This window comes from Piliocolobus tephrosceles, chromosome 16 (genome assembly GCF_002776525.5).
Source record: "Piliocolobus tephrosceles isolate RC106 chromosome 16, ASM277652v3, whole genome shotgun sequence".
NCBI classification, from domain to species: Eukaryota; Metazoa; Chordata; class Mammalia; order Primates; family Cercopithecidae; genus Piliocolobus; species Piliocolobus tephrosceles.
The window spans coordinates 9,854,794-9,880,412 of record NC_045449.1 but is presented as its reverse complement, the minus strand read 5'-3'; the positions used below and the strand labels follow the sequence as shown (position 1 = coordinate 9,880,412).

At 49.8% G+C, this 25,619-nt stretch overlaps 1 protein-coding gene across 9 annotated transcripts in view; it reads left to right on the top strand.

Moving 5' to 3' along the window:
- The window catches only part of GAS7 (growth arrest specific 7), a 292,165-nt gene extending 269,763 nt beyond the window's left edge, over nucleotides 1–22,402 (top strand). For all 9 annotated transcript variants that reach the window (XM_023190869.3, XM_023190872.2, XM_023190874.3 and 6 more), the window contains 5 exons: nucleotides 6,278–6,406; nucleotides 7,452–7,575; nucleotides 13,257–13,336; nucleotides 14,862–14,960; nucleotides 15,653–22,402. In XM_023190869.3, the coding sequence (XP_023046637.1) occupies nucleotides 6,278–6,406; nucleotides 7,452–7,575; nucleotides 13,257–13,336; nucleotides 14,862–14,960; nucleotides 15,653–15,766 (546 nt within the window). In that variant the 3' untranslated portion in view covers nucleotides 15,767–22,402. The remainder of the gene's footprint in view (nucleotides 1–6,277; nucleotides 6,407–7,451; nucleotides 7,576–13,256; nucleotides 13,337–14,861; nucleotides 14,961–15,652) is intronic.
- The last annotated feature ends 3,217 nt before the right edge of the window (nucleotides 22,403–25,619 follow it).

The window sequence follows — 25,619 nt, the reverse complement described above, 5'->3', positions numbered from 1 at the left end:
CTCTCCTCTCCCCTCCCCTCCTCTTCTCTCCTTCTCAGTCTCACTCTGTCACCGAGGCTGGAGTGCAATGGCACGATCTCAGCTCACTGCAACCTCCTGGGTTCTCCTGCCTCAGCCTCCTGAGTAGCTGGGACTACAGGTGCCCACCACCACGCCTGGCTAATTTTTTGTATTTTTAGTAGAGATGGGGTTTTACCATGTTACCCAGGCTGGTCTTGAACTCCTGACCTCGTGATCCACCCTCCTCGGCCTCCCAGAATGCTGGGATTACAGGCGTGAGCCACCACACCCGGCCGTAAAGGGTCCCTCTTTCATTTAGTTCTGAAGATACTCGCGCCAGGACTCAAGGGCAGGGTGTTTCTGTCCTATTCCTATCCTCAGGGCTCAGGATGGTGCCTTGCACATGGTAGATGCTTAATAAATATTTTCTTACTGAGTCATGAGTGAACGGAGCCCTCTGACTATCTCCGCCCCACCCCCAGTCTTTTCAGGTCTCCTTTCTCTCAAGATTTCAAGTGACTCTCCTCTCCCCACTTCCTGGCACATATCTCCAGGTTTTCTGTCCAACTCTCAGCTAATTTTTAGATGAAAAATAAACTAAATCTCTCAGTGAAATAATCCACTCTAAAGTGTACGTGACTGGTGGGGCTACCCATTAACAGTCTTGCCTTTTAAAGAAACAGGAGCCGGGTGTGGTGACTCGCCGGTAATCCTAGCACTTTGGGAGGCCGAGGCGGGTGGATCACAAGGTCAAGAGACTGAGACCATCCTGGCCAATGTGGTGAAACCCCATCTCTACTAAAAAAAATATATATATAAAAATCAGCTGGGCTTGGTGATGCACGCCTGTAGTCCCAGCTACTCGGGAGGCTGAGGCAGGAGAATCTCTTGAACCCTGGAGGCAGAAGTTGCAGTAAGCCGAGTTCATCCCTCTGCCCTCCCATCATCACTAGTCAGACACAGCAGGGTAAACTGCCTAAACTCTGAGTCTCCCTTCTTTAAACACATCCTTGATCATTTGAAGGTAGCATCCCTCAAAGATGGTTGCTCCTTCCTGGGGCTTCCACGTTCAGCACTCACTGATCCTGTCTCTTTCCTCGTGCCATTCCCATTGCAATTGCAATTCCCTGCTTTTGGGATCCCATACGACGTACCCCATGATGGTACTCGGCACACACAAGGCAGAATGAGTGACTCCGATGACTGAGACACGTGAGAGGACTTTCTAAGGAGCTGGGTGGGAAGAGGGAACAGAGCTGCTACAGCTCCCCGTGGGTTAGTGTGCCCCAAGATTGAGTTGACACCGAGATGTGAGTGACAATTCCCAGCTAGTGAAGGCACGCTAACTAACCTCACTACTCCAAGTGCTTCACAAGAAAATTGCTACTCAAGTCCTGGCAGAGAAGGGAACTCCATGAAAGGGTCTTTTTCCTGCGGTGCATCCAAAACAGCAAGTTATTTTTCAGCGGCAGATCATGAGTAGCTTTCCCCACAAGGCCTCCCTTCTGTCGGAGCCCCCAGCAGCTCCATTCTCTGCTGTGGTGGAAGCTTCCATTGACTGGCAAGATGCCTGGGCGGGCTGCCATTGTGATGGGGTGGGGCTGGGAGCCAGAGCTGTGAGCTTTGGAAAGGTCACCTGCTGGGTCCCCGGGAATCTTGGTGGCATTTACTCCCCATCAGCAGGACCCCTGATTCTTGATTGTTTAGAGTACTCAACAGGTGGTAAAACCCTCTCCGACGGGTAGTGGTGACGTAAGTGGTGTGGATGGCTGTGCGCAGGATTTAACTCATTGCCTTCAACCACCGTGCGAGATGGCGTCCCCATTTCACAGTGAGAAGAGGTGGAGTGAGATCACGGCCCGTGGTCACACAACCACGTGGGCTTAGTCACAGAGCAAGCAAAGGAGAGGAGTGAGCAAATAGGAGACTTGGTCCCCAGAGCTTTTCTTCCAGCAACACCCCCTCTTTGGCAGACCAATGGCATTGAAAACACAGCCTCTTTCTGAACGTCTGCCCTTCCAGGGGTTGCCAATGGGCTGGTGCAGACTGACCCCAGACAACCAAATGCTCAGAGCATTTTTAAGTTAGTGTTCAGGACACAGGGGGGACCTCACCATTCAGCTGACGGGAAGCTCATAAAGACCCGTCATGCAAAACAGACTTGGCTACAAGAGGCTCTCGGCTGCTTCCAGCCTTTCGGTCAGTGTTGGTGGCCTCAGGCGATCATCGCAGCAGCCTGGTGGTTTTACAGAGATTCCTTGAGAAGAAAGTGCCTCCAAGGATTTATTTGACTGCCATGAATAATATAGCTCCATATGCTGAAAATCCTTTTTAACGTCTGCTCCAAAAGACTTATTGAAATTCTGCTCCAAATGCTCTGTGTCAGGGGTAAAAGCTCTTTAAGAAATGCAGGCCGGGCGCGGTGGCTCAAGCCTGTAATCCCAGCACTTTGGGAGGCCGAGACGGGCGGATCACGAGGTCAGGAGATCGAGACCATCCTAGCTAACACGGTGAAACCCCGTCTCTACTAAAAAGTGCAAAAAACTAGCCGGGCGAGGTGGCGGGTGCCTGTAGTCCTAGCTACTCGGGAGGCTGAGGCAGGAGAATAGGCGTGAACCCAGGAGGCGGAGCTTGCAGTGAGCTGAGATCCGGCCACTGCACTCCAGCCTGGGTGACAGAGCGAGACTCTGTCTCAAAAAAAAAAAAAAAAAAAAAAAAAGAAAAAGAAATGCAATTCTGTTACAGCAATTTTTCTGGTCCACTAGCTCAAGCCATTGCTAACAGCAACAGGTTACTAAAGAAATCAGAGTGCTGTATACAAAGGAAGTTACACCTGGCTCCTGCTGAAGACGGGAGAACAGCAGAATTCCTTCTGCTGGTAGAAAATCTCATGCAGTAGAGGCTGTGCGTTCCATCGGAAGATTTAGGGGACAGGAGTGAGGAGACATAAGTTGTATCTCAGTACTGTCACTAACAAGGCTCTGTGACCTTGGGCAAGTCACTTAGCTTGCCTGGGGTTTTATTTCTTCACATATGAAATGAAGAATTCAGACCACATCAGTCTCTTTACACTTATTTGACAGTGACTTAGCAGTGATGCATTTTACATGAACGTTCGAAACCCATCTGTAGGTGTCCGCTCCGGTATCTGCATACAAGACATTCACACACATCTGCAGCTGAAAACAAATGTTTCATAAAACAGTATCCTCCTACTTAAAATGTACTCTGGTATTTTCTGTTCAAGTCTGGTCTGTTCTCACCAAAAAAGCTGGTCCCGGCCCATTAAATCGATTTCATAACTCTCGGCCGTACACCGTCTGACAAGTATCAGACTAGACAGTGTCTGAAATTCCTACCAACTTGGAATTTCTCATTCTCTTCTGATGTGTGAGATGAAAAGGAAGCCGAGAGAGCGAGAGTTTTGGAACGAAAAACTGATGGGCCCATGACAGGCCAGCCTGAGTCTGCAAGGACACACTTCCAGGAAGGACTTCTGACTCCTGGTTCAACAGAGATGCTTAAAAGTTAAGAAAGAGTACTAAAGATACCAGCCTAACCATTTTAAAGGAAAAAAAATTATGTCTTTAAAAAGTACTTAATATCGACTGGGCACAGTGGCTCATGCCTGTAATCCCAGCACTTTGGGAGGCCGAGGTGGGCGGATCACGAGGTCAGGAGATCAAGACCACCCTGGCTACCACGGCGAAACCCCGTCTCTACTAAAAATGCAAAAAAAAATTAGCCGGGTGTGGTGGCGGGCGCCTGTAGTCCCAGCTACTCGGGAGGCTGAGGCAGGAGAACTGCTTGAATCCGGAAGGCGGAGCTTACAGTGAGCTGAGATCACGCCAGTGCACTCCAGTCTGGGTGACAGAGTGAGACTCCGTCTCAAAAAAAAAAAAAAAAAAAAAAAAAAACTTGATGTCTGTAGAGAGATGGAGATTCTGGGCATCCTCATCTATGGAATCAGATCACTTGTGATAGCAGCGTCACATTTCCAGAATGTCATTTGAATTTGGGAAAAGCTTCTTGGTATATTGGCAGGTTCATGGGCTTTTCCCCAGACCACAGAACCTGGGGCTGGGGTCCAGGAAACCTTAATGTTGAAAACTCTTCCAGGTCATTCCTGGACATATTAAAGTCTGAAAATCACTTGCTTTCCACGTCCTTAGAAAGAGACCCCAGAGTTTGAGTCAGCAGGCTGAACTGACTCTCCCAGATTCCCGGAGTCGTATAGCTCCTTCTACTCAGCAAATGCCAAACCTATGTACATGGGAAGGGGGTTTGTTTATTCTCATAAGCTCTCAAGATTTTTGTAGCATCCTACAAACTGCCACCAGATGGGGATGTTCTCCTATACAAGGAAGGTTCCAGGGGCTCAAGAAAATAGTAGGACATATTTACAACTAACACGAGGAGGAGAGAGGTGTTTGGATGGCCAGTTCTCTGTTAGTCTTTGAAGGCCATCCAGCGACAAAGCTGTCTTCTTGTCACCCAGGGGATTGGGCTCTGAAGAGTTTGTCATTCTCTCTACAAATACAGAAGGGGCACCCACCCTGCACCAGCCCAGGTCAGACACTGGGCACAGCAGTGCTCAAGCTAGATGAGGCCCCTGCCCGCTTGGCGCTCCCAGCCCCGTGTAAGTCAGTTACTTAGAGTAAGGACGCCTACGTCCTGGTGGTCTCCAGAGAAAAGGATGTTGTACAGCAAAAACCTAGCAAGGAGGGAGAGGAGAGAAGTCACAGAACCCTCGCTGGGATATCATCTGTCCAGGGAAGTTGAGCTGCGCTCCCTGGAGACACCTCTGAGACCAGTGGAGGTGGATTTGTGGTGGTGGGATGGGCATAGGTTGAAGAGAGTTGCCTGATTCCAGGCAGTGGGGTGGGAGGGCTGCACAGGGCTAGGGTGCTACCTGCCTTTGACCACAGCAGGTCCCGTTGATCTGTTTTCTTATGAAATAAATGTTATGGTCACAACCAAAAAGAACAAATTTTAAGGAGAAGTTCTTTTAAAGGGGGGTGGGGCGGGAAAGAGGGAAGAAATAAAAGAGAAGAAAAAAGCTTAAAACCCTGATGCTACCCAGCTCTTCTGGCAGCATAAACCCTTTACTGTGGCTCCTGGGATACAGGGCGGTTCCCTTTGGTGGGAACCTGTGTGCCTGTGCCCCAGGCAGCCCAGCAAGCTCAGAATGACTCCGTGAGCGCAGTACGGGAGACTTGCCACTGTGTTTTCAGCAGGCCTGCAGGAGTTCCCACCATCAGTTCCTCAAGGTTTGGACCCTGTCTAGCTCATCTTTGTATTCTCAGCACCTGCCATGGAGTAGATGTTGGATAAATAGGACTGACCTGAGACCGTCTAACTGAATGGCATTCATTCGACTGTTCTCTGCTGGAGCTGCATACCCCAGTCACTGTGCTGAGTGCTTGGCGACACAGACGCTGATGTGGTTTCTGTCCCCAGAAGGCTCTCAGTTTGAAAAATGAGAGAGACACAAGAACAAAGCCGTGCAGGAAGCTGTGGGATAAAATAAGTGTGTGAGGTTGTTATTATTTTGATAATAATATCAAAATAATTACTATTTTTGTCAGAGTGTCTCACTCTGTCGCCCAGGCTGGAGTGCAACAGCACAATCTCGGCTCCCTGCAACCTCCCAGGTTCAAGTGATTCTCCTGCCTCAGCCTCCCAAGTAGCTGGGATTACAGGTGCCCGCCACCACGCCCAGCTAATTTTTCTTTTTTGTGTGTGTATTTAGTGGAGATGGGGTTTCACCATGTTGGCCAGGCTGGTCTCGAACTCCTGACCTCAGGTGATCCACCTGCCTTGGCCTCCCAAAGTGCTGGAATTACAGGTGTGAGCCGCCACACCTGGCCCATTGATTATTAACTTGATTTAGCTATTCCACAATGTATACATATTTTAAACAACACATTATAAACCATAAATATAGGCAGTAAAAAATTCTAAAAATAAAATTTACAAGCTGCAGAAGCCAGAAAAAAGGACTTAACAGATGGGGAAATCAGAAGGCTCTAGTTGCTAACCACTTATCCTATAGACACATGTGCTGGGGCCTCCTGAGCTAAGGTGACCTGTATAAACTGAGACCTGATAGGCAGCCATGTGTCAGGGGGTGTCTCTCACCTTCCTGCCAGGTCGCTGCCCCAGACTCGTCCTCACCTGCCTGGGGAAGTGGGGGCGCCCCTCCCATCCCTCCTCCCTGCACTGGCTTACAGCTGACACCCTGGGTCCTGAGCGTGCTTCTCCACTCTCCCAACAGCTTCACAGCGAGGTAGAGAAGCCCCTGATGAACTTCCGTGAGAACTTCAAGAAAGACATGAAAAAGTGTGACCACCACATTGCCGACCTTCGCAAGCAGCTCGCCAGCCGCTATGCCTCGGTGGAGAAGGTGAGAGGCCCAGGACGCTGGGCCGGGGCAGGCGCATCAGGGGCTGCCTGGAAGAGGGTGGGGGACTGGGAAGCCAGCAGTGGCTCCATACGCCAAGGCGGAGTCTTTGTTCCCAGGTAGGGGAATAGAGGGATGTCCAAGCCTCGTGCCCACACCTGAGCACTCCACCCATCCAAGGGCAGATGGAGCTGCCTCCCCGTGGTGCTCGAATGACCACCCAGAGGACTAGGGGTGCGAGAAGAGGCTGCAGCCATAGTGGGCGGTCGAGGGGCTGTAGGCGACCAATTAAACCCTGAGACTGGCAATGCTGGTGCTGGTTCACGTGGGGGCCCGTGTTTAAGCCTCACTGGGCAGAGTCCTCCTGAGTCACCCCCTTCGTGCTCTCCTTCCTGTTCAGGGACGATGCAGAGTCCTGGGTGGTCTCGCCTCAAGGGAGCTGATGTTCAACCTTAGAGGGAAGACAGGGTGCCCCAGGGACTGATTCCCAGCCCCCGGTGCCTTAGAGAGGAGAAGGGGGCTCAAAATACTGGGACACCCTGGACCCAGTCAGCTGCCGTCACCCAAGGGCCACAGAGATGCCAGTGGTGGCCTGGAGGAAAGGCAGTAAGTAGAGTGAGGGGAATGAGAGGGTCAAGGCATATCCAGCTCCGGAACAGGAAGGCTGGTGCTACCTCCTATGAAGTACTGCAGGGAGGTGGCACGGGTGGCCTTTGTGGTCCCTTCCAAGCACAGGGGATGTGATTTTAGGACTGCCTAGGTCCCCAGTCTGTATACAGGCTCCATCGGGGGAAAAATACGTGATTTGAGAGATTGATGTAGGCTGAGCCCCAATGTCACTGGAAGAGGCAAGGATGAAAAGAGCTAGGTTGTAGCCTCTACCTAGCTGGGTGGTGCCACTCTGGCTGCTGGGCCTCTCTGGGCCACTGTGGCATCATCCACACAAACAAGGGGTAAAAGGGCTCTAAAGGGAAGCTAGGCTGCGTGGCCCAGGAGGCCCACTGGCTCCAGGCTTTACGAGCAGCTTCTCTGTGTCCTTGCATCCCAGGCCCGGAAAGCCCTCACAGAGCGGCAGAGAGACCTGGAGATGAAGACCCAGCAGCTGGAGATCAAGCTGAGCAACAAGACAGAGGAGGACATCAAGAAGGCGCGGAGGAAGTCCACACAGGCTGGTGAGTGCCAGGCACCCTCCCGGCCTGGTCAGTGCGCCCAGAAGGAGAGGGCATGGGGCTAGGAGATGGGGTGACCAGGGAGGGTGCATCTCTCCTTTGCAAGACTGCAGTGGGGAAATTACTTCCCTTGTTTCCCAGGAGGTACCCCCTCTTCTTTCCTCTCTGACCCACACCCAGAGATCTCAAAGGAAGAGACTTTGGGGATCAGAGGAAGGAGACAGGCCAGGCTAGTTCTGGGACATGGTAGAGGCTGGACTTCTTACTGTCTCCCTGGTCATGGCTTTTTAGTTTTTTTTATTTTTTTTAATTTTTGCCCCAGCCGCAGATCTCTGACCAGGAGGTGAACAAACTCCTTCATGCACTGAGAGCTCAGGGCCCTGTCCCTGTTCAGAGCCCACAGAAGCGCACAGCCCACCCAAGCTGCCCACCTCCCCAGGAAGCAATGCTGTCAAGGTTCAGCTATGGGGATGGGCTCCTGCCCTGGGAACAGAGGCTGACAATTTGTTTAAATAACCAGATTTCAGTCTCTTGGAAGGAGTCTCCCATGAATTGGTTTCTGCTTCCACCTAGTGGTAAAAGTTAGCTAATACACAAAGAGGGAGAAAGCAGTGAAAACCTCAGTAACTAGGAAGCTACGTTTTACTGCACAAGAAGGACACGCATGTTACCTCTGGAATTAGAATGTGTCCCATAGTGTTAGAGTTTGGTCTAACACTCTTCACCTCAATTTCTGGTGAACCTGTTACAATTCCTTCATTATAGAAGAAAGCAGTCACCTTACATTTCAAAATAAGGTAGGATAGAAACAGGTCAATAAAAAATAATGTAATAGAAGGATAACATTTTTTATACAGATCTTATAATGCACAATAATAAATTACTGGATCCATAAATAGAAGGCACAATATATTTACTGGTAAAGAGAGGGGGGCCACATAAGGGGAAGAGATCTGTTTAAATTATTTAGTTATTAAAAAAAATAAATTGTAGGCCAGGTGCAGTGACTAACACTTGTAATCCATCCCAGCAACTTGAGAAGCAGAGGCAAGAGGATCAGTTGAGCCCAGGAGTTCGAGACCAGCCTGGACAACATAGTACCTCATCTGTACAAAAACAAAATTGAAATAATTAGCTAGGCATGGTGGTGCATGCCTGTAGTCTCAGCCACTCAGGAGGCTAAGGTGGAGGATGGCTTGAACCCGGGAGGTTAAGGCTACAGTGAGCTATGATCACACTATTGCATGCCAGCCTGGGTGACAGAGAGAGACTCTACCTCAAAAAAAATGATATTGCAAAAACAGTATTGGTACATGGCAAAATATTTTAAGTAGCAGACAAGAACATAAAATGCTCTTCACAGAAATAATCACCATCTCTTCCTAGTGTTTTGATTTTTAAATATTTAAATTTATATAAATTTGATCATACAGTCTGTCTTCGGAACTTCTCGGAAATACCTCTTTTTCACTTCTATAAATCTTTTTGCCCTTCCGTTCATGCATATCAAACTTTTTAACGGCTGGCCAGTGTCTGATTGTATGGTTCTACCCACATTTATTTCATCATTCCCTTAATTGAGGTTTAGGACTCTCAGACTGTTTCTGAGTGTGCCAGCCAGTGACGCTGTGTTATTGTACCTGCATCTTTGTGTGTGCCTAAGACCAGATCTGCATATAGAGAGAATACAGATGCTGAGTCAAAGGGTATTATTCATCTTGATGGATATTTCCAAATTGCTTTCCAGAGAAAGCACCCATCAACAGCATCTATGAATGATGCCTGTTCTCTAAATGCTTATCAACATTGTGTGTTACCAAGATTTGAAATCGTTAGTGAGAGAGGAAAATGATATTTTGTTTTTAATTTGCTTTTCTCCATAACGCCGGTTGAGTATGTAAAATATACATATAAATCATTTTGTACTTTCTGTGAACTGACTAACTCATATCCTTTATATCCTTTCCCCATTGACCATAGATTCTTTATCTATCAGGGAGATGAACCGTTTGTCTTTTTTTTTTTTTTTTTTTTGAGACGGAGTTTCACCCAGGCTGGAGTGCAGTGGCGCAATCTCGGCTCACTGCAAGCTCCGCCTCTCGGGTTCACGCCATTCTCCTGCCTCAGCCTCCCGAGTAGCTGGGACTACAGGTGCCCGCCACCTTGCCCGGCTAATTGTTTTGTATTTTTAGTAGAGACAGGTTTTCACTGTGTTAGCCAGGATGGTCTTGATCTCCTGACCTCGTCATCCGCCTGCCTCGGCCCCACCAAAGTGCTGGAATTACAGGAGTGAGCCACAGCGCACGGCCCGTTTGTCGTTTTAATTGCAGATATTTTTCCTAGATTGTCATTTGTCTTTTAGTTTTGTTCTTTGAATTTATTTATTTATTTATTTATTTGCTCTATTTTTTCTTGCCGTTTTTCTGCCGTTTACAGTGATATTTCCCATAAGAAGCCTAGATTTTGGAGCTGATTTAGATATTTTCTTTTTAATCACCTAGAGGGTTTTTTCTTACTTTTTTTTTTGTTTCAGGTGTTCTTGTTTTTGTTTTTGTTTTTAAAACAGTGAAGGCTGGCTGCGGTGGCTCATGCCTGTAATACCAGCACTTTGGGAGTCCCAGGTGGGCAGATTACGAGGTCAGGAGTTCGAGACCAGCCTGGGCAACATAGTGAAACCTTGTGTCTACTAAAAATACAAAACTTAGCTGGGTGTGGTGGTGTGTGCCTGTAATTCTAGCAACTTGGGAGGCCAAGGCAGGAGAATCACTTGAACCCAGGAGGCAGAGGTTGCAGTGAGCCGAGATCACAGCACTGCACTCTAGCCTGGGCAACAGAGCAAGACTCCATCTCAATAAAAAAAAAAAAGAAAACAAAAGAAAACAGTGAAATATTTAACCCACCAGACATTTATTTTTCCTTACACTGGTGGTCTCACCATATTCCACAGTTTCTTATTTGTGGTGTTTTTATTTCTGCTATTTTCAATATGTTTTGCTATTTGGGTTTTCATTTAATCTCTGAGCCAAGAATTGTTTCAAAGAAAATCTTTACATGTTTACAAGCAAGGGCTTTGTTGCTATTTTCTAATCTTGCTTTTTTTTTTTTTTTTTTTTACATAGTTTTATTGCATTGTCATCAGATAATACGGTCTCTCATTCCTGTAGTTCGGAGTCATTTTGTGATGAAAGTGACAGTCCTTAGACCTAACTCTGAAAAATGCCACCTCTTCTGAGTGATCGCTGTGGCCAGCCTCCATGCTTTAGAGCATTGTCTCTTTTGATCAGCACAGTCCCCCTGCAGGGAGGTATTTTTATACCCTTTACAACTGAGAAGACTGACGGCAGAGAAAATGAGAATCTTCCATGAGCTCCACGGTGGTGGAGCAGTGAAGCCAAAATTCAGTCTCCTCTCATTCCAGAGACCCTGCTTGTCGCCATTTTTCTGAACAGCCTGTTGCTTAGGAAATGCCACCTGTTCTTTCCTTCTGTTCCTTTCCTCCCTCCTCCTGATCTTTTCCAAGGCTTCTAGAAGGAAGGACGTCAGGTCCTCAGAGATCAGGATCGTCGTTGTCATCTTCATCACCACCATAGCCCATATTAGTATTTGGCTGTCTACGCCCATCTCTATTCTAAGTGCTTTACAAATATTGACATATTTATTCCTCATAACAACTTGGTAAAGGTACAGTCACTGTCTCCATTTTACAGATGAAGACACGGAGGCAAGGGCAGGTTAACTGACTTGTCTACGATTACACAGCTAATAAGTAGTTGAGCTGGGATGACAACAAAGGCATTCTTGTCCCACAATCCATGGTCTTAACCAATACTGTTCAAAAAGGTCCACTTTCAAGCTCTTGGGCTGCCATAGAAAGAAGGCACAGCCCGCTACTCTGTTTCCCGATTCTGTGGAAGTTCTTGAAGCATTTTCTCAAAATCAGGATGGACACACAGGCCTCGGAGTTTCACAGTGTACAGAGCAGCACGCCGCCCTCCTCCCCGGTCAGGCAGGAGCTCTTGGTGGAAATGCATTTGCATTTGGGGGACCGAGGCGGGCAAATCACAAGGTCAAGAGTTCGAGACTAGCCTAGCCGATATGATAAAACCCCATCTCTACTAAAAATACAGAAACTAGCCAGGGGTGGTGGTGCATGCCTGTAGTACCAGCTACTCAGGAGACTGAGGCAGAAGAATCACTTGAACCCAGCAGGTGGAGGTTGCAGTGAGCTGAGATTGCACCACTGCACTCCAGCCTGGATGACAGAGTCAGACTCCATCTCAAAAAAAAAAAATTACATTTTATGGTGCGGTATCCACTTTCTTCTCTCTGGGTCAGTGCCTGTTGGGATCAGGGGTCCAGTCACTGGCCTTGGACCAATAACAAAATGAATAAATGCCTTGGTGTGGGCTCTGTTACTCAAGGCACACTTGACCCTGGTGTGTGGCACAGCTAGTGGTGTGGTTCGCAGCTTGGCCTTGGATATGGAGACATACCTTCCCTATTCTCTTTGACTTTCCTATCAGAGTACCTGTGAGCCACAAGGATGATGCTACAGGAGTAACTTTGACTCTACTCAGATTCCTAAGTTCCACTCTAGCATTCTGCTTCTGGAATTACTAGAGAAAATTACTTCTCTCTGGGGTTCACTCATGAGCGTTTTCCATCTCGAGCAAAGACCATGATGCCTTCCTCTTGCTGGAGCCCTGTGCAGATCAGGAAGCTACACTGAGACAAAGCTGTGCACGAGGGCTGTGCTGCTCCGCCTGCCGTGTGCACACGCATTACCAGAGCTTCTCGTAAACACGCAGTCTCCGATTCAGTAGGTCTCGGATCTGTCCTGGGTTTCTGAATTTCTAGCCGACCCCGGGGGATACAAGTGCCACTGTCCCACAGACGGTGATTTGTGTAGCAAGCTTCCAAGGTGCTGATAACTGTTTGCAGTTACTCCACAGTGTATTTTCTTTCTAATTACAAAATGGTCCAGACATACATATGATAACAGAAAGTAATAGAGTAGTCATAAATATTGGATAGTTACGTTTGCCTCAGATCTTTCTGTGATGACATAAAATGCGACAGGAGGAGCTGATTCCTGCCCACTTGGCCTTTCTGTGTTTTCCATGGTAGCCACTGTGCTGAAGCTGTTGTGTGCTGCTTCATTGCATGTTTTAGACTGGAACTACAGATGCATTCTTTAGTGCTTCAGAAGGACATCTTGCAGTGTGTTCTTGCACACACACACATACACTGATCTGCAAATTTATCTTCCTTAATTCTTAGTACCAAATTGTGTGTGACATGTTTTAACCAATCTGGACTCCCTGGTGTAAAATAAAACTGCCATCTTTAGAGAGGGGTGAAGCATTTCTTGGGCTCATGACAGGATCGGGGGTCCTAGGAATACCCTACACACAAACACACACACACAGAGTGAGAACCACCATCCTGAAGCCTTGGTGTCTGGGGTCAGGCTTCAGGGGGCCACCTGAGCTGGTTTCTCATGGGGGTGGGTTGCCCCCTTCCTTCCCTGGCTCTGCTTTCTTCTTCCTAGTCCTACTGCCATCCCTTTTCCAACTTTCCAGTGGCCACCGTGACCCTAGTGGGAGGAGAAGGCTTGGCGGTGGGGCACGGAGTCATGGTGGGGACAGGATGCATCATGATGGTGACTGTGGTCTTTTTTCCAGGAGATGACCTCATGCGCTGTGTGGACCTCTACAACCAGGCCCAGTCCAAGTGGTTTGAAGAGATGGTGACCACCACATTGGTAAGTGGTCAGGGATGTGTGGACATGACGGTAGAGGCTGACGCAGAGCAGCCCCTGGTGGTTGTTGGCGGGCACGGGGGTGCTGGGGTGGAGTGACCCTAGAGATGGTCATCAAACCTACTTCAATGTTGGGGTCAAAACCTCAATCTGAGCCAGCTTATGTGGATTCAGATCTCTGCTCCAGCGCTTCCTAGCTGTGTGGATGTGGGCAGGGTTGGGTTGGATATGGCTACATCCTTCTTGGGCTGTCCCCTGAGAGGTCAGGGTCAACTGAGAACTCTCTTCAACTAAGTCGACAATGGCCTCTTTAGGAAAAATAGCCAAGCTATAGGAAGAGAGGACCCCCCCCGCCCCCCAACACACACACGAGATGCAGGTCCTTGATAGGAGATCCTTGCAAAGTGGATGAATGGGTGAGGTTGGAGCTATACGGGGGGTGGGGGGGAGGCCTCTGACCAAGGGTGAACAACAGGCAGCGGGGCCGATGATGCTTTCCTGAGTATTTCCTGTAAAGGGGCAGCATCTCCTTATCGATCAGCACCTGCCTGAGTGGACAGCGAAGTGTGGCTGGTGCTTGGGCCAGATGGGACAGGAGGCATCATGCCAGGTGCTCATCGGATCATCCCACTGTCTAAAGCCACCCCTGTCCATCCAGCACAGGACTAACCAGCTGCCTTCCCCAGGTGTCAGCCCACCAGAGCAGATTAGAGGCCTCCACCAGGGACAGTGGCCTAGTTTTCCCCCTGGTTAATCTCCTAATTAAGCCCCCTGCTTTACCCCCCTTTTCTGGTTAATCACCTGGGCAGTGACCTAGTTGTATGCAGAATAACAGCCTGATCCGCTAGATTCCAAAGACACAAAACCATCTAGAAACCAGAGAACAAACCCCTTCCCCTCTCCCTTTTGACAAAAGCTGCGCCACGTGCAGCCCCATCTGCCTCCCTGGCCTGGTCTCTATTGCGGCCGCAGCACTAGGCGTGGGCAGAGGAAGGGAGGCTGCTCAGCAGAGGCCCAGGGACAAGGTCCCAGGAATGTGTGGCATGGAGCTCCCACATGTGTCCTCTTGCTGCACCCCATCAGGGCACCAGGGCTAGGGCTGCGTGGGTGCGGTGCCATGAGTAACAGCCCAATGGACTCTGGTTTAAATCCTGTCTCCCCCATCATTCCGTGTTGCTTTGGGTGAGCCGTGTTGTTTCCTCTCTAGGTGTTAGTTTCCTTGCTTGGAGAATGGGGATCGTAACAGAAACGATCTCTTAAAATTGTAGCAAGGACAGTTAAGGAAAGCACGGAAAGCGATCAGCACGGTGCCTGGCGGAGCAGGCTTTTCAGGAAGTAAAACAGCAGCTGCTGCTGTCATCAGCTTCACCTTCACCCGAGATAACAGGGCACGCTCCTCATCAGACCCCAGAGAGTCAGATGGGGCAGGATATCCACAGCCAGTGACTTGCGTTTTGTCGTCTTGGTGGGAGGACCCCCAAGTGGAGGGGACGTGCTCAGAGTTCTCCGGCCTTTGCTTTCCCGGCAGGAGCTAGAGCGGCTGGAGGTGGAGAGGGTAGAGATGATCCGGCAGCACCTGTGCCAGTACACGCAGCTGCGACATGAAACAGACATGTTCAACCAAAGCGTGAGTTTCCAGCCCAGCAGGACTCCTGGGCGACACGGGGCCTGGGGAGAGCCGCCTGGTGCTAGGCCGTGGCCAAGTGGCTGCTGCAAGTGAATCTGTCCTAAAGGCGGGCAGTGGACAGGTGCTATGGCCTGGGGGTGGCCTCGTGGGCAGGGCCTGTCAGCATTGTCCTGGACGTCCCTGTGAATCCAACCCTGGCATGTGAAGTGGACTCACCTGTGAGCTGTTACCCCGAGAAAGAAGCTCGTAACAGTTATAGTAGCTGAAGACATTAAATTTCTTAAAACATAAAACCAAAAAAAGAAAAAAAAAAAAAAGACTTCTAGAAATATTCAAAATACCTAAAGCTCAAGTTTTATTTGTCCTGCTCTCTGGTGGTGAATGTGGGGTAAAAGGGAGAAAGACAACCTTTCAGGCCCTCCTGGCCTCTCATCCCGGCCTGGAGTCTGCAGGGTGAGAAGCAGGGTCAGGCTGCGTTCTGGGCTTCCCCGTTCTCAGCCCTCTTCATGTTCTGTCCCTCAGATGGGCCTCCCCTGGGGGCCTGGAGCCCTCTAGAGACACTGAGAGACACTAAGAGACACTGAGAGACACTAGAGCTCTGAGAGACACTAAGGCGAGGACAGCATGTCTCAGAGGAGATCTCCCCAGCTTGGCTGCTGTCTCTGACGTCGCCTTTTCTCTGTCTCTTGCAGACAGTTGAGCCCGTGGATCAACTGCTTCGAAAAGTGGACCCGGCCAAAGACCGGGAGCTGTGGGTCAGAGAGCACAAGACGGGCAGCATACGCCCTGTGGACATGGAGATCTAGATGGGCCTGTGCAGCTTCGGGGGGGTCCTGGTGGGGAGGGGACTGGGCTCCCACCTGGGGCCCATGCTGAGTGGATGCCCCCACCCTCTCTCCTGGGCCACTGAGGAGAGGGCAGAGAGCTGGTGATTCCAGCAGGGTGACTCGGACGGCTTAGCTGGGGGCTGCCCCGCATTCCCAGGCCCAGGAGACAGACCCACAGCCCTGCCCTTGTCTCTGAGGCTGAAGACCCCCCGATTTCCGTGCTGTGCTTGCCGCTCTGAAACAAACGGAGGCTGGAACTTTGTGGTCCCTGCCGAGTTTTGTAGGGGTCACCGTCACATGCTTGTGCCCTGGAAGCCCCAAGGCTCTTCCTCCAGCTGGCTCCCTTGTCTCCAGGGCTTTGGAGGATCAGGGGAGGGAGGTCTCTGTCTCTAAGCCAGGTGTCAGGATCAGAATCATGGGTAGAAGGTGCCATTCAGCTCACAGCCGCACCCAGAATCCTTTGCAGCCCTCCTTCTTTATTTTTTCCCATTGCATTCTGGGAGTCCACATCTGGCTTGCTCAGCCACTGTTCATCACCAGGGGTTTTAGGAGGAAGGCTTGGCTCCTGTCTTCCCAGACCCACCATGCCTGGAGAGGTCAGGATGGAACTACCTCATTCGGCAAATTAGCCCCAAATCGGGCGCTGCGTCATGTGTCCTATGAGATCAGGCGCCGTCTGTAAAGTCTCCTCTGGAAATGCCAATCCATCCTTCCCCCAGCTGCTTCCTCGGGGAGGCCCCTGCCCCCACCCTGCCCCCACCCTGCCACCCCTTCCCAGTCTCATTAGAGGAAGCTTTCCAAAGTTCTCAGTTATCAAGACCTCATCCAGCTCATCCAAAGGCTTCAGGGATGGAAACAAACCAGCTCGTCTCAGAGGCCAGCAAGCTGGGGGGCCTGTCCGCCACTTTGCCCTCTGCACCTTTGGGCTGCCCTGGCCCCCACTCTCCCAGGCCGCCCACCACAGGCTCTTAATGGGGCCGGGTCAGTCCTACATGGGAGATGGGTTAGGGCAAGTCTTTGTCATCCCCCAGATGGCTCTGTCTTCTTGTATATGGCAGGGCTGGGACTGCTGTCCCTTGTATGGTTTTCTGTCACTGGTGGGCACTGGACAGGCATAGCAGACTCTCTTGTGGCCACACTGGGTTGTTGCCTTTCAGACAGTGTCCCGCCACCTTTGCTTCCAGCTCCTTCTGGACGTTCCAGAGCCCTGCACCAAACCCTTACTTGGTGACGGCACCTTCTTTCCGTCTCTCCGTCTTCCAGTCCCTGGAAAAGTCTGGTCTGAGTGTGACTTGGGAAGCTTTCAGTGCTGCTGTTTGGTCCAGCTCATTACTTTCTCCACCACTGCAAACACATTCTCCACCATGTCAGTCTAAAGACTCAGCCCCAAGGGCTGGGAGAAGCATGAGCAAGGGGCAGATTCTAGTCGGGAACCCGTACCCTGAAAATCCATCTCTCTCCTTCTTTGCCATTGACCACTTTGGGTTTGACCTGCATATCTGCAGCGAGGGCAGAATTCAAGAAGCACAACTTACTGGTCTTTCAGTCTTAATGTGCTAGAAACCGATGACTTACTAATCTCTAATTTTTTGGCGCCTCCATCATTGAATGAGAATTGCTTTCTTATAGTTCGCATTAGAAAAATGCCTAATATACTAAAGTAAACCAAACATTGTTACTTTTCTCTTGTTCTTGAAGCATGGCAACCAAAAAGGCTGATGCAAAGGCCTTCACCGACATGAAGACCTCCTGGTAGGATCTGTCCATGGAATTCAGAACCACTCAGTCCAGATCTGGAGTTGGGTCATGACACCAGCTACCAATTTTAGAATATTATTTCTTGGTTTCTTTATGAAAAATGGGTGCTAGTGGTAATTGCTTTGTGGCTTAGTAAACTACTTTGTGGATGATTTCCAAACATTCAAAGCCAACAGCCTTGTTATTAACAAGGTATTTTGAGTACAGTATGGTTCATTGACTCTTCCATTTCCATCTGAGGATTCCAGAGTCCTCTCTTCATCCCTGGGATAGAGTGAGCCCTCTTGCGTCTTCCAGGGTAGCTCAAGTTGGCCCAGTTTGGGCCAGTCCATTTTTGGAGGTCACTCTTTCCCCCTCATCCCCTCCTTCTCTTTACCCCCTTCACGTACTTCCTTTCTTTCTTCCCTCTGTTAATTCATTCATCAAGCAAGTTAAAGCCATTGGGCTACGATCTAATCTGAGGACACCATATGGCCCTGTCATCAGGGAAGCCCATGATCTCTCTTTTTCAGGGGCCTTACAAGTCAGCAACCTTGGCATTCATATATAGGTACTCTGCAGAATTTAAGTTTTCAGAGGTAAGTCTGTTGCGCTGATTTATCTACGTTCATTTGTTCAACAAATGCTCAAGACAAGCCAGGCATGCTGAGAAGTGGCGCTGTAGTTGTAAGATGGGCATTCCTCTGCTCTCCTCTATTCTCCATGTTGACAGGGAAGAGTATAATAAGAGCATTGTGCGCTCTCCACACTTAACCCTCTGGGATTCTTTATTATAAATATAAACTACTGTCGTGAGGCATTTACCTATTGGATGGAAGGTAGACAGCAACAAGATTTTAATCACCTGGTCACCAGACCCTCACGGCCCATATCCAACTCGAATTTCAGAAATTTCTTTGTTTGCTTTAAATAACTCTTTACAAATAAGGGCTGGGCACGGTGGCTCATGCCTGTAATCCCAGCACTTTGGGAGGCTGAGGTGGACGGTTCACGAAGTCAGAAGATCGAGACCACCCTGGCTAACACGGTGAAATCCCATCTCTGCTAAAAATACAAAAAATTGCCCAGGCGTGGTGATGCGTACCTGTAGTCCCAACTACTTGGGAGGCTGAGGCAGGAGAATTGCTTGAACCTGGTAGGTGGAGGTTGCAGTGAGCCAAGATCGTGCCACTGCACTCCAGCTTGGGCGACAGAGCAAGACTCCATCTCAAAAAAATTAAAAATAAATAACTCTTTACAAATAGGAAAGTGAAGCCCAAGGGTACCCAGTGAGGCTGTGAAATGGCCAGTGAATTAAGAGCAGGGTTGGAGTCGACAGTCCAGACCCCTGTCCGTGTGAACAGGGGCCCCTTTCTGGTTGAAATCAAGATTAGGATGCAACTGAGAGAATAAAAGACTGCACTTTGGAGTGGCAAGCACGCTCTCTGGGTTGTTGTTTTGTTTTATGTCTTGGTGCTGAGGTGAGGACTTAGCTGGGTTTATTCAAAGTGAGTGAGTCTGGGCTATTCTTGAGAACCTCCATTCCCTTTCTGAGAACAAGTCAGCCCCTTCTACCTGCCTCCACCCAAGAGACTAATGCACAAGATCTGTTTGTGAAAGCCTGATTTAAAAAGAAAAAAAAAAATCCTTAAGCCAAATGGTGTTCCAAGTTGGTTGCCATGAGAACCTCCAGGAAGAGCCACTTGTTACCCTCTATTCTTTCTAGTGCTTTCCATCAGTGGCAACATGTAGGCCACTTGGACTGTGGAGATGGTGGCCCTGAGATTCTGTCAGTGGGACCATCCTGGGCCTCCTTTCTACCTCCACTCAGCGCCCTGTTGGCCAAGGAGAATTTCTGCGGTGGGAGGCAGTGCTCCACTGGTCAGGGTTGATAAACAGCCAGGCACACCGCAACAGTGTACCAACGAATTCACCAACCAGAGGTTTGTTTCCCTACTCTATGTGAAAACCAATCAATTACTAGATGAGTGGATGGATGCGTAAAAATCTGGGCTGAGCCAAAGTCCCTTTTGGAAATACAAGCCATGAAATTCGAAGGACATGAGAGACCTTGGCTTGTTTAGGTGATTTTACTTCCAGCTGCAGGTAGTCTTGACAAGGAGCGTATAGACAGAAGGCTAGAGATGTACTCCTTGTGTAGGTAGGAGAGAGTACTTCTCATGTTAAGTGGGGTACAGATCGGCTGCCCGCCCACAGATTGGCTGATAGCCTGGATATCGTCTTATCCCCATAATCCTTCCATCCCTATAAGGCCCATTGCCACCACCTTTTCCCAGGTTTTTTGAGGTATGATTGACATCCAGTAAAATTCACCCTTTGGAAATATACAGTTCTGTGAATTTTGACAAATTTATTGTCTTGTGATCATCACCAAGATCAACCTGTTTTTATCACTCCAAAAAATTCCCTCCTCCTGCCCTCTTTTCCTGGCAACCCTGATTGATTATCTGATCCTATAATTTTGCCTTTTCTAGAATGTCATATAAATGGAGTCACACTGATGTAGCCTTTTGAGTCTGGCATCTTTCCCTCAGCTTAATGGTTTTGAGTCATTCACGATGTATGTGTGATTTGTTCCTTCTCGTTGCCAGGAAGTATTTCATTGCATGGATGCACTACTCTGCTTCTTTATTTTTACACTGAGCCGTTTGCCCTGGAAGTTCTTGGCCCAGGGTCTTCAGCTTGTTTGCACGACCACTTCCAGCTTGCTGCTTCCTTCAGCTCCCCAGGCTCCTCCTCCAAATGCCAGCTGTGCCCACAAGCTGTTCTTAGAGCTCACCTTCGCCTTTTTGGCTCGTGGTAGGTTTTTGGTAGTACAGAAAGAAGCCAGGGATGGGAGGGGAAGGGATGGATGGGTGCTCAATTGCTGCTCACGTCTGCTGCAACCTGAAGCCTGCATCTCAGCCAGTAGATCTGCTCCCTTCTGGGACCCAGGCTTCAGTGTCACATGGTCCTTGGCGTGTATTGGGCGTTGGGGGCTTGGAAAGGTGGGCAGCAACAGCATGGACAAGAAGGCTGGGGCTGGCCCTGGGGCTTATCATGATGCTTTCCTGGATCTGTTGCTTCATCTGCAAGCTGAGGGTGTGTGTTCTAGATGAGTGTCTCAGGCCACCGGCAACTGCGTGTACCTCCTCCCCTTCTCGTTTCCAATGATGTACCCTGTACACGTGTTCATGCTGTCTCTGGCTCTCATCTGCACAGTCGTGCATAGAATTGCCTCAAGTCCTGGTGAGAGAGAGAGAGAGAGACGCCCTGGCACTTTTCCAGTAGCTAAAATTAAGAGTTTTATGAGCTGTTAAGAATGAGGTAGTTTCTCCTAGGACCCCCAAAGAAAGTGCAAGTAATGACCTTCTGAAGGTTGGGTCTCCTTCACCAATCTTGGATAGTATGTTCTGGAGTCCGCTCCCCAGGAACCAGGACAGGTGTGCAGATGGAGTCTTTGCTGCAGCTGGAGCCTTGCTCCGCTGGTGGTCACAGAGCCTGGCCTGTGCCTGCACCCCACTGGATGGTGGTATGTGGTGGCAGGGACAGGACCACATCCAGCTAAGGCCAGACCGGGCTGAGTGTGACCTCCGAGGTAGACAATCCTCTAAGCTATGTCTTGTTCATGCCCCCTGCTCAGTGGAAGGTGAGCCCCGAGACCAGTTGGGTACCTCTCTATGCGAACCAGAGACATTTCTGGATCCAGAGCAGGTGAAGATTAGGGCCAGGAAGCCTGAGCTCCCGGGTCCTCAAGGTAGGGAGCCAAGGAGGCTGCCAGGACTCTGCTGGGTGGAATTTTGCCAGGGAGGACTCTTGTCTCCCTCTCAGGAGTATTTCCGTTGAGGCTTTCCTGGAGGTGAAGAAGTAATTCCCGTTGCAGCAGGTTAGAGCGAGAATCAGACAGCAAAAACCAGTTCGCTTCTCCCCACGTTCTAAATGCCGGGACGTGGCTGTCAGGAGGCTTTGCTGGAAGGTGTCTCTGGGGGTGACGTGAGCTTGGGGTGATGGCCTTTGGAGATTGCGTGTGGTGTTCGGGACTGTTCCTTGGTGTTTGAGGGAAACTTTAGTGAGATTGCAGTGGAATGTAAAGAGGTCAGGGCACGTGGGTGCTCTCTCAGGGTGGGGTGACTTGGAGACCTAGAGGGAAAGCCTGCTATGCAGCGGGAGGGCACAGGACTGGCCTTGCTCTGCTGCCTCCTTTGTCCTATAACCTGAAGTTAAGTCACATCCCCTGTTGGGACTTCCATGCACTCATCTGTCAAGTGGGGATACCTCCCTTCCAGCATCACCCGCATCAGACGGGCTGTCGGGAGTCGTGGGTTCCAGGCAGCTGTGTGGACCCAGGGACAGACATTCAAAGGGACGCCAGCCATCCTTGGTGACAGGGGCCCCAACTTAGCATCCCTTCCCTTCCCTTAAGAAGGAGATGAGCAGAGAGAACCCCTTCACAGACACGAGCACATCGGCAAACCCTATGAGAGTGGAATTTTCTAACAAAATAAACTTGCTTGTTTGATCTGTTTTCTGTAACTTTTGCTAAATACTTTATACATTTTTCATGTTAAAGAGCTGTGTCTCCCGCCAGCACTTCTCACCCCGGTATGAATGTGTGTCCTCCACATTGTATATCCTTCCACCCTCTGGCTGCCTAGATCAGTAAATAAAATTGATGTAATATAATTTATAAGTAACACTGTTGAAACCCTGATCCCAGTGGAGGCTGTAACCCACCTGCCCCCGCCCCACTCCAACCCCTGTTATCGCATTTGTGTGTATTAATGCTGAAGAATTAAATGTTTAAAGAGTTTAAATTTTGAAGGCGTTTGCTATATACAGTTGTCCTGCATTATTATAAAGAGTTTTCAGGAAGTTAAATCCCATCTCGTTTTTTCTCCTTCGGCTCTGTGTGTATCCTCGAGATGCTTAGATTCATCCCATGTAAAATAAACTATCCAGAGACACTGGGTCCCCCTAGGCGACCCTCTTTCCTGGAGGCCTGCCACATTCTTCATGTGACCTGTCTTGGCATTCCTCCCAGGCTCTTGAGATTGGTGGTGATTTCACCTCCAATGACTTAGTGGGAGACAAAGGGCATCTGGACACTGGCGCCCAAATGGATGCTATGCTCCTGGCCTCAGGCCCCTCCCCCTGGTGACTTCCTGTCTCTGTGGGTTCCAGCCCTCTGCTTCCCTCCTGTCTCTAGAGCTCCTGGCTGTTTCTTTTCTCATCCATCCATCCGTTCATAGATATATATATATATATATATATATAAAGAGAGAGAGAGGGGGAGAGAGAGAGAGGAGAGAGAGAGAGACGGAGTCTCACTCTGTCACCCAGGCTGGAGTGTAATGGCGTGATCTCAGCTCACTGCGACCTCTGCCTCCTGGGTTCAAGTGATTCTCCTGCCTCAGCCTCCTGAGTAGCTGGGACTACAGGCGTGCCCCACCTTGACTGGCTAATTTTTGTATTTTTAGTAGAGAGGGTTTCGCCATGTTGGCCAGGCTGGTCTCGAACTTCTGACCTTAGGTGAGCCGTCCGCCTCGGCCTCCCGAAGTCTTGGGATTATACGCGTGAGTCACCAAGTTCTGCCCCATCCATTTATTCATTCAGTAATTACTGAGCATCTGGTATATACCAGACACTGCTCTAGGCCCTGGGAACACATCAGGGAGAGCCCTGCTCTCAGGGAGCTTACATTCTAGCAGACAAAAACAATAGACCTACTACGTTCTGTGATGTGGGTGTGGACGGTGTTAAGTGTTGTGGAAAAGAAAAACAGGACAGGGTGAGGGTGGGTATGTTGCAGTATTCAATAGGGTCATTTGAGTGGCCTCATTGAGAAGGTGGTATTTGATCAAAGACAAGGAGACCTGGGAGGGACCCTAGAAGGTCACCGGAGGAGAATGTTCCAAGCAGAAGAGATGCTCATGTTTCTGAGGCCAGCCTGGCTGGAGTGGAGGGAGTGGGGAGGGAAGAGCAGATGAGGAATGTGGAGGCTGCCACATTCTTCGAACGACTGTCTCAGCGTTCCCCCCAGGCTCTTGGGATTGGTGATGATTTTACCTCTGATGACTTAGCAGAGAGACAAAGGGCACCCGCCCCTTTTCGTCCCTTCTTGGGGGTGCCAAAGGGCACCTGCAAGAAATGGTGGATTGAGGGCCAGTGCTGCCTGTTGCAGGCTTTTGGCTTTGACGGGGAGAAGTGGGCAGGCATCGTGTATGACCTGATTTCATGGCTGTGGGGCTCACTGCGGGGCTGTAAGGGGACAAGAGCAGAAGCAGAAAGAGCTATTAGGAGGCAGAGGTGACGCTGCCTGCCTGAGGCAGGTACAAGGGAGGCAAGAAGAATGGTCTGGTTCTGGCTGCACCTTGAAGGTAGAGTCAAGATAATTTCTTGATAGATTGGAGAGGGTTGTGACTGAAAGAGAAACACTGAGAATGACGCCAAGAACCTCAATCCAAGTCATCAAAATGATGGATTGTCACTTTCTGCCATGGGGACAGCTGTGGGAGGAGGGTCCTTCCCCATTCTCTGTCTCCCCCGCCACCTTCTCCATACCCCCTTTTCCCTCTCAGTGCAGACTTCTCTGCAGGTGCTGGCTCCAAGTCAGAGGGCAGGAGGGTCATCTTGGCCTTCAGCTTATAAAAGGCAAGGTCGAGCAATGGGGAAAGGGTGGGGTCTAGGTCCCAGCTAACAGCCGAGATGGAGCTCCTGCTTGAGGGGACAGGGCCAGCTTCTGGGAAGCATCTTTCAGTGCAGCGAGGAGAGCGAGATGCAAACTGGGATCCTCTCCCTGGAGATGAAGCCTTCTCCTCTAGAGAAGTCTTTGGGGTTTGGGAGAGCTTATGGCCCCAGCTCAGACTTAACAAATCGTCTCACAATACATCATCTCCAACAGCTTGTTTGGCTAAGGAGCATAAGCTCTCCCTCTGATAGAAGATGTTTATGCAGGTTTTCAAACAAACCTCCAGGTCATGACCCCTTGCCCTGAGCATCAACACAGCTGCCTGCGATCCCCTGAGGCCCCTCCTGGGCACAGCAACCTGGAGAATGTGGACTGTACCAGGCTGCTTCCGACCTGGGTCCAGCTCCTTCCTCCTTGTGTCTGGAGAGGACAGCAAAGACTGGAGGGCTCTGGCTGCCTTCTGCCTTGCCCAGGGCCTCTTTCATTGCCATGGCAACCCCACATCCTCACCTACTTGTCCTCTAGGCTCAGGCCTCCTGTGATGTAGACAGAGGAAGCCTAAACAGACAGCCTGGCAGACCTGGACTTTCCTTCCTCCTGGCATTGCCATTTAGCAACCATGTGACCCCAGGCTGGCGACGTGCCTTTGGGAGGCCCTACGTCTCACCTGTAACACTGGCCTCGCCTCATCTGCTGCAGGCTTGATGTGGACAGGGCTGTGATCCAGGAGGCACTTCTAGTCGCCTCCTACTAGTGGCTCAGAGCAAGGGGCCGAGGCCTCTGACCTCACTCTCCCTCCATCCCCAGGGCTGCCTCAGGGCTGCAAGAAAGCTCTGGAAGCGAATGCGATTCCAAGGGGTGGCTTGGGCTTGCTTGGTTCGTTTGTTTGTTTGAAGGCTGGTGACTGTCCTGTTTCTAACTGCTCTTGAGAATAAATACACACTATAGGATGGTGAAAGCCTAGATACTCCTATTCAGAAGTAATATTATCGCCGGGCGCAGTGGCTCACGCCTGTAATCCCAGCACTTTGGGAGGCTGAGGCAGGCAGATCATGAGATCAGGAGATCGAGACCAGCCTCACCAACATGGTGAAATCCCATCTCTGCTAAAAATACAAAAATTAGCCGGGCATGGTGGTGAGTACCTGTAATCCCAGCTACTCGGGAGACTGAGGCAGGAGAATCGCTTGAACCTGGGAGGTGGAGGTTGCAGTGAGTCGAGATCGTGCCACTGCACTCCAGCCTGGGCAACCGAATGAGGCTCTGTCTCAAAAAACAAAACAAAACAAAACAAAACAAAACAAAACAAAACAAAACAAAAAGCAAAAAACCAAAAAGCCTCACAAAGTGATGGAAAAAAATTTGAAAGTTCACACAAACCCCCCGACATGCAGGTTTCCTGAGATA